The 8,894-nt window shown below is 47.8% G+C and overlaps 1 protein-coding gene across 1 annotated transcript; it reads right to left on the reverse strand.

Moving 5' to 3' along the window:
- Nucleotides 1-5,616: 5,616 nt before the first annotated feature.
- Tspyl5 (TSPY like 5) lies at nucleotides 5,617-7,255 on the reverse strand. Its single transcript, XM_038342479.1, has one exon. It carries the CDS (start codon nucleotides 7,236-7,238, stop codon nucleotides 6,009-6,011), a length of 1,230 nt encoding a protein of 409 aa, XP_038198407.1. The 5' UTR covers nucleotides 7,239-7,255; the 3' UTR covers nucleotides 5,617-6,008.
- Nucleotides 7,256-8,894: the final 1,639 nt, after the last annotated feature.

Below are 8,894 nucleotides of genomic sequence, written 5' to 3' on the forward strand. Positions count from 1 at the left end.
GAGGGAGGGAGGGAGGGAGGGAGGGAGGGAGGGAGGGAGGGAGAGAGAGAGAGAGAGAGGGGGGGGGGTGCTATGGTCTGAACACCTGAACACAATTTCTTTTACCTGCAGTGGAAACTTTGTGTTCATAGTGACAATATTGAGGTGGCAGGACCTTTAAATTGTGGGGTCTACTTTAAGAAGGAATTAAGATAGTTCCCTGCTTAGTTCTTACAAGAGTTGTGATATGCATGGTTCCTGACTGGACTAGCTACTTGTTTTATCATGTGATTTCTCCCTATCATGTCTTCCACCGTGACATCAGCTGCCATAATAAAAAAACAGGCAGCAGAGTCTGCACCAATGTCAGTATCATGGTGGTTAGGTGGTCAGCCTCTAAACCCATGAGGAGCAAACTTTTTCTCTTAAGAAAAGTATCCAGCCTCAAACATTCCACTATAGTAACAGAAAATTGACTGATAGAGTGTTTCAAGTGGGCCAGCTGGAAAATACAGGGTCTGCACCTGTGTGAGACCATAAGCTTAGTTAGATGGAGCTCAACCGTATTGCCAGAAAGACTCTGCATAAATCCTACCCAGAGGCTCCTGCCTGAAAAAACAAGCAGTTATCACTCTACACTCTACACATCAGACGGTATAAAAACTTGGGGATACTTACAGATCTGTGTTCAGCGCTGCTCTGTTCACAAGAGCAGAAGGGAAGCAGTCTGGATGTACATCGACAGATGAGTGGATAATGAAGATTTGGTGCAAATACACAGTGGAAATTTATTCAACCATAAGGAAAATTGAAATTTTCAGGAAAATAGATGGGTCTGAAAAGTATATTATGCAAGATAACCCACACTTATAAAAACAAAACCTACCAAGTTCTTTCTTACGTGTGAATCCTGGCTTGTATACATGTGTGTTGTAGTGATGACTGGAGATATGGGTTAATCCTAAAAATCTAGATAGGAGACCATGAGAGAATAAAAACAGGTGCTGAAGGGGAGCAAGAGGATAGATGTGGTGTTAACAGGAAAAGAGACAGAGGGACTTACCAGAAGGATTGGAGAGCCAGGTGGGAGGGTGATACTGGAGAAGAATCTATTAAAACACACTTTTTTCAAAATGCCATAATGACATCTAATATTTTATGTGCTAATTTCTAAAAATTCAATGAAAATATCTGGCTTTAAAACATTAGGGCTGGTAAGATGGCTCAGAGGGCAAGGACACCTGCCACCAAGCCTGACAACCCCAGGACGCCATGAGGACGCCATGGTGGAAGGAGGGAATGGATGTTGACAGCTGTCTCTGCCCTTCACCTGCTGTGTGCTGTGGTATACGCACACCCATGCATTCACGCAAACAAATGAGTTTTTTATTTACTAAAAAAATATTCAAGTTCAGGAAATATGCATAAAGGTCCTGTTCCCCACTCTTGGGAGACATATCTACATGAGGCCTTCATGGTCCTAAATAAACTCTGGAGTCCCAGAGTTGTTTCCCCTAACCTACATACAGCCTGAGCAACTTCCTGCCCAGGTAACACAGGGTATCCGAGCATCAGGTCAGGCTGCTGTCCTTATAGTAGAAAGTATTTGTGCGTCCAAGTTTGTCCCTATAAATAGTTGAAAGTAGGTGACAACTATTTTGGTAACTGACTTAGTATTAGGGGATGTTAGAACTAGTGTGGATTCTTCAACCAGACTACCCAAACTTAATGCTGGGATCTTACCCAGATGATTTTTTTAGCATCTTTTTTATTCCAATTACTTGTCAAGTACTTTATAGGACTATGGAAAGAATGAAGTTAATACCATAATGTTACTGTAAAAGTCCCCAGAACATGATAAGCCTTGGAAACTATGCAAAACTTGTACATTGTCCAACAGAAGACCTAATCTTCCACACCTCAGGCTATATTTAGAGACCAGGCTTTTAAAAGGGAAGTGGAAGCCCCTCAGGGGATCCCAGTTATGAATGGCTTGCTTCCTAGGAGGAGGTTCCAAGACATGCACCAAGAAAAGACCATGTGAATACACAAATCTGCCTGTAGCCAAGAGAGATGCCCTCAGAAGGAACCAATCACCATGGCAACCCCTCAATCTTGGACTTCTGGCCTTCAGAACTGAGAAATTAATTTTTGTAGTTTTGTAGTCCCTAGTCTGTGGTACTTTGTTTAGGAACAAAACTAATGTAGATGTACATATGAAACAACACATTTAATATATTTACCCAACTAACTCTGGAGCTTCTGAATACAAACCGAGAACAAATGTCTTTGTTCATCCAACACTGGAGCACCTCTTATGCCCCAAACCCTGCATATTTATTTACTCATCATCTTTATCTTCATCATATAAGCCTATCTTTTTATCACAATTTTATTTACTGTGGGGGGATGGGCATGACATGGCATGCATGGGATAGTCACTTTGATGGAGCTGGTTCTCTTCTTCACCTATATGATGGATCAAATCAGGTCTTAGGCATAGCAGGTCTTTGCCCAGAGAGCCATCAGGCCAGTGCCCAGTGCTGTCTCCTTGTCAGTTAGAACCCACCCCTTTTCCTAATCACTTTCTGTGGTGTTTGGTCATCTTGGAAGATGGCTTCTCTTGATAGAAACAATCTTTTTTCTGGGTGTGAAATGAACAGAACCTACTCTCAAGATGCTATGCTGGTAAGCCTTTGGAATTACTTGTGGCTGGGCTAATCTCTTTCCTTATTCTGACTTAGTTGGTCACTGTGTGAAGCTAGGGCAGGTATTTCTTTAAACTTCCCAGTTAATTATAACATGCAACCAGGGCTGAACACCATTACTCTAGTTTGAAGGTCCTCTTTTAAAAATTTTTTCTCATTTTTTTATTAGTTCTCTGAAGGGCCTCTAAGGTCACCCCAGCTGAAACTCAGAGAGTAGTACATACGTCACCAGCAATTCATCACCTGCAAGCTCCTGGCTCTGCCTGACCACTAAATCAAATCCCACTTAACAGGATTCCCCCACATAATTCAAATTCACGACAAGATGTTAGAAACACTAAATTCCCATGAGGAGAACCTGGAAAACTCATCATAAACAAGACTAGTTGGCTTCCTCCAGAGCCACACAAAATATCAGTCTCTGGGAAGGGCAGGGCCTGAGACGCAGGACTTTGTGTGTCCTGTGTAAGCAGCCAGGCAAAGGCCTGAGGCCGGGAAGCCACTTATCTAGGCCAGAGTAATACCACTCCTCACTTCTAATAACCCCTCCAATTGTGATTCTGCAATATGAAATAGAACAGTAACACAAGAATTTTTATTACTATTTTTCCACCATACATGCACACTTGCAAATATTTATGCTGCTTAGGAACAGGGAAGTAATCGCATTATTACCAGGGTATCAAATATCAACTACAACAGCCAGTAAAGGATTATGTTGGAGAGATTATTTTCACAGAACACAGCAACCATAACAGTTCATACAAGTGTCTATGTTACACAGGAGGACAGACTGACACTGTGAAAGGTACCTTACATCACAGTCTTAGACGGATTTACAAGAGTGGCCTCTTCCATTGTTGATGTGGGGGAGACTAGCATATCCTTATCACCTTTGAGTTTCACTAATTCTGAAGACATATTTATGAGGCCCACTCCTGGAAAATCATTAATTTACACAAAATGGACAGAAGCCGACCTGCTGTGATCATCAGAGTGCACCCCGCAACTATCAACACCAGAGTCCCAATCTCCCAACGTGCACCTGACTGCACTGGCTTGGTACCTTGGACTTCAATAAGCAATGCAGGAGGAAGAGGAGCTACAGGTGAAGCTCGGTTGCTCATAGCCGATATTGGATGCTGCGAGACAGAAGGCACACAGGGTCCAAGGACCACTTCCTCTACACCTGTTTATAGATAGAATTTACATAACAAAGGGCAAACAGTATTTTAAAGCAAGTTTGTACAGCTCTATTTTCCACATTAGGCAAAACTACAGAAAGTGGTAAGATTTTACTTAGAGGCTAAATACATAGCATATAGCGTCATCTCCCACACATACAAGGCTGCACCTGGACAGAAAACATCCATCACAGTAACACTGTTTTTGGTTTCTTTCTGTGACCTCACTAATGATGATATTGTCCAGAACTCTGGATCCATCCTTGCCCAAGCATCATACCTGAGTACGGTCTCTCCTGTCACCTCCATCACCGAGATGACTCTGCAGCCTCACAAGCCATTTCTGCCAAGTTTCTACTGGTCCACTTCATACGAGGCTCATACCTATTACATGTTGGCCTGACTTCCCTGCCTATCATCCCCTGACCACTGAGTCAAGGACCCCTTGCAGAGGTTAGGATGAAGTCCTTCAAAGCATAAAGTGGATTTGAGGAAGGACTGGCTTAGAGAACTCTACTTTACACACGAGGCAAGTCGGGACACAGGCAAGCCTGGACAGAGGGGGCCCTGCTCAGTCTGTACACTTACCAGAAATGTCTAGAACAGGTTCCGCCCATGCCGGTTCCCCCACAGTGAGTATATCTGCGCTAAGAAGCAAAGGCAGCCAAGGACTGTTGAGTGGGAAAGCTGGGGGCTGAGAATCCCAGTTGCACAGGGCACCAGTGGGGACATTAGGAAGCCCCTAGGTCATATAAGGAACACACAGAAGACAACACTGGAGACCACAACACTGCTGCCTTAGGGTTTCTAATTCTAGCAGCTGTATACAACTTTAGAACTACAGAGTGAGTCCAGGATTCAGGACCCAGATCTGACCAGAGACCCTCTTGAGGCCTTCTGGTTTTTCTTTATCCTATCTCAACCTACTACATGAGTGTGCAGAGAAAGTCCCTACCTACCTCCCTAGCTGTATAAAGAAAAGCCTGGTTGATGATGTTCTTTGTCTGAGCTTCGTGATGCTATTTTAAATGTGGGTGGCAGGGGTTGTGGGGGGATGAGGAAGAGTAGGAAGGTCAGGAGGTAGGTAGATAGGGAAAAAGACTAAGTTGCATGGAGGTATGAAGCAAACACAGGCATACAAATGAAAAATCTCTCTTCCTAGCATTCCATTGAAGTATTTTTGTCCCACCTTAGCAAGGAATAAGGAAAAGTTGACACAAATTCCTAGTTGATAATGCTGTGGTCCAAAGCCCTACCCTCCTCAGGGCTCACCACACGACAGCAACAAGCATATGCTCACAAATACTAGGTAGCCCACCAGGAGGGTTCCAAAAGTCTGGAGAGAGTAGGTTTGTAGCTCATGCACTGGGAGGAGGGTGCCTGGGTCGATAGGCAGTTCTCGAGGTCTTTCGTGAACAAGTCAGTTGGAGCCAGGAGCCAATAGTCAAAGGGCTGACCTAGCCAATAGTCAAAGGGCTGACTGCAAACAGGCACGGCCAGACTTTGACAAATGTTCACTAGTAGAGTGGCCCAGAGGCAAGAAGAGATGCAGGACTTGAACTTACTCCTGCTTGCCCTTGACCTCATTCACACCCAGTAGTCTGCTGGACCCTAGGCTGAAGCTGGAAATAAAATAGGATGAACCTTGGTTACTGTCCCCAGACCCACAGAATAAAATGTGGCTGATGGCCAATGCCACGTGCACTGGCTTCATTTTGTGATGCCAACAGAAAATCTTGCCATTGATAACATGCATGGCTAAAATGAAGACAACGCCCCGCTGACTGGTCACGAAGTAGCGCAGCTTGAGCATCCATCTGGACGATGACTCAGAATGTCCACGTGAAAGACCGGTGGGAAGGACCAGCGCTAAGAACGGGGACTGGGTCGTGTAAAGCTGCATACACCTTAAGTGCTTAATATACAAGCAGTGAGTGTGAGATCACACAACATGTGACACTCGTGTCAAGGTGAGGCCATGGGGAAGCAAAGATGGGGAAGCATGATCACAAACGCCACATTCTTGAAAAGTTCAAGATGGCTACCGTGTACATCTTATGAGATGGCATGAACACAAGGCTGACAACCAAACGTGGCCAGCCTGACAGCAGGAGGTAGGAGGGAGATCTCCACAGCATCACTTGGGCTGCTTCACCCTAGGCTCAGCCATCTCCGCAGGCTGCTTTGCTGGACCTGGCTTTTCTTCCTTTCCTTTCTCTCCACGGGCATCTTCGCTGATCAGGTAGTACTGTAGAGGATTGGGCCACAGGTCCTCGTTGATTATCTCAACAATCTTGTCAGATTCAATAGAGCCGTGATTTGAAAACCACCCAAAGAAGCTACCATTATTTTCCGGGTTTTCATTGCTTAGGGACTGTAGATCATGACCTGGGAGCCACTGGATTGGAGCTGAGCGAGACACCACTTGACCGGAGGGACCACACCCATATTCCTTGACGAGCACCTTATTTTGGAAATAGGGGTTTCGGCCAAAGTAGAACTTGATTTTGTAGCCCAGTCTAGCAAGGCCAAGCTCTTCCACCTCCAGTCGGTTCAAGTAGCTCAATACCTCCTTATCTTTGGTATTCAGAAAAGATGACAGCTGGGGGTGATTCTGAAAAGCTTGCCCCCAGAAGCCGGGGATGCTCTGGATAAGGAGGTTCCGGCGCTCTAAATGGTGAAGTCGCAACTGGCCAAACTTGCGAGAGAGCCTGAGATAGGCCCTGTCGGCCTGTGCATTCATGGTCTCCAGCTTTAGCTGGACCGTCTCCAGGGTATCCATGCTCCCTACTGTCACGGAGGACCCTGACCCAGCATGCTTCTCTGCCACCTTCCTCTCCTCCCCCACTGGGACAGCGACACATGGCCCCGCAGAGCCCATCTTTGGTTTCCCACTGACTGTGGCCTGATGTCCCCTCCCCGCGGCGCTCCGAATATCTGAGGCCTTCCTCCCGGGGACTCGCCGATTTCCAAGGCGGGAGCCGCGCCGCAGCCTCGCCAAGGCCCCCACGGTTCCCACGAATTCGGTGTCAGAGGTCAGGCGCTCGGCGATGGATGCGGCCCTCTCCAGTTCTGGGTCAGGGGCCGCCAGCCCGCGCTCGCTCGCAGCCCGGGCCCGCAGCGCCAGGCCGCAGTCCAGCGGGAGGCGGCGGGCCGCGTCGTCCCCGAGCTCGGCTGCTCCGGAGCCTCCCTGAGCAGCTCCGGCCTGCACCTGCTCGGCCGCGTCGTCCTCCCCGAGCTCCGGGTCCTCCGGCGACTTCGCATCACGCCAGGAGTCGTCCTCGGCGGCGCGGACCCGGGGTCTGGCTCGGCCTTTGCCCCGGCCTTTGGCGCGGGAAGACCTTCGACCCCTGCTACGGCCGCTCATGATGCCAGCGGACAGGGCTTCAGAGCTGGATCAGCCCGGGGTCGCTACCGAGCGGCCTCTCCATGGCAACCGTGACGTCATCACGGCAGGGCCCGCTGTTGCCAGTGATTGGCTCCGCTGCGGCGGCTGCGCACCAGCCCACCCCTCACACGCCGCACCCCCTTGATGTCATTTTGCTGTTGAAAGTTAGTTTCCACCTGCAGCCGACCTTGGTTGTGGTGCTGATTCATCTCCTAGCATTGATCGCGAGAGTGTCCCCAGGGGCTCATAAGACACAGCCATTGCTCTTACAATGGCATCTTGAAGACAGCCACCACCAGTCAGCATCCTCAATTTTTCTACTCTTCCTCTTCCGTTATCTCGTGTGACATCTCTCATAATTAAATGTTCATCGACATTTCTGTCTCATCGCATAATTATTCTACTGTGAGATTTGCCCCAGCAACTTAACTCTAAAGTGTAGGCAGATGCCACAATGCTGGTCTAGAATGATTTAGAAAGAACAAAAAGTCACAGCAGCTAATATTGTATAATCACAGACAAGGCACTTTACTGAATATTTTTCTCCATTATCTCTGTTCATGAAGAATGTATTGTTATTTTTCCCAGTTTCTTGATAAAACTCTGCAGCTGAGAGGCTGGCTTTGCAATTCAGTGGTAAGACTCTTGCTTAGCAAATGTGGGAAGTCCTGGGTTTAGTTCTTAGTGAGGAGGTAGAAGAGGGGGAGGGAGAGGAGGCGAAGAGGGGAAGGGTACTAAGGAGCATTCTGGAGATTACACAGGTAAACAGAGGTGGCCATGGCCTATCTGGCTACATATGTTATGCTAACAGTGTGTTGGCCCTTTGCAAATGACTGTGCTGGCTCCTAAGAAAGACTGTTAACAGACCCCAGACTCTTCTGCCTGAGTGCAGGTTCTCTAGCTGCCTCATCCTACACAGAGCTGCATTCAGTTCATAGCCAGATGTAAAGGTCCTGAGTCAAAGCTGCTGCTGCTGGAATATCACTCTGGGGGGCATAGAAGGGTTTCCAGGTGAGATCCCGAGTCAGAACGTCCAGAGGAGCAGGGAGGAGGCCCTAGAAACTGAAGCAATCAGACAACTTGACTGGAATTCCCAGAGGAGTCCCAGATCCTGTGGCCAGTACAGGACCACGAGGAGTGAGGGACTCCATGGCCAGTATGAATGTGTGAACAAATCTTCTGAGTGCATCTTCCAGGTTCAAGCACAACAAAGCCCCTGCTGCAGTGACAGAGAAGCAACTCCATCAGCCCATAGGGTCTCGACCTCTCTCTGCTCCTTTCAGTCAGTGTCTTTGCAGGGCCAGCAGTCGGGCAGCACCCGGAAGCTTGCTCAAGGTGCAGACCTCCCAGATCGGAAACTGAATGTTAACAAGCTCTCAGGTGGCGTTTATGTCCAGTAAAGTGTAGGTGATGTGGTGGGGGACATTGCTCTGAAACAGGCCCTAGCTTGAAACAACCGAATTCAGGTGGGTCCTAACTTTCTCAAAGGGCAGGAAGTTGCCTGGAAGGCTCCAGCTCCAACACAGAGTCTCGCCTCTAATCGTCTGTCCAATCACTCTCGTCTCTGGGCTCAGAACCTCTGTGCTGGCCCTTCCTGCTACTTTAAATGCTCCAAACCTACCCCCATGTGCGCTG

Source organism: Arvicola amphibius, chromosome 9 (assembly GCF_903992535.2).
Source record: "Arvicola amphibius chromosome 9, mArvAmp1.2, whole genome shotgun sequence".
Taxonomy (NCBI): domain Eukaryota; kingdom Metazoa; phylum Chordata; class Mammalia; order Rodentia; family Cricetidae; genus Arvicola; species Arvicola amphibius.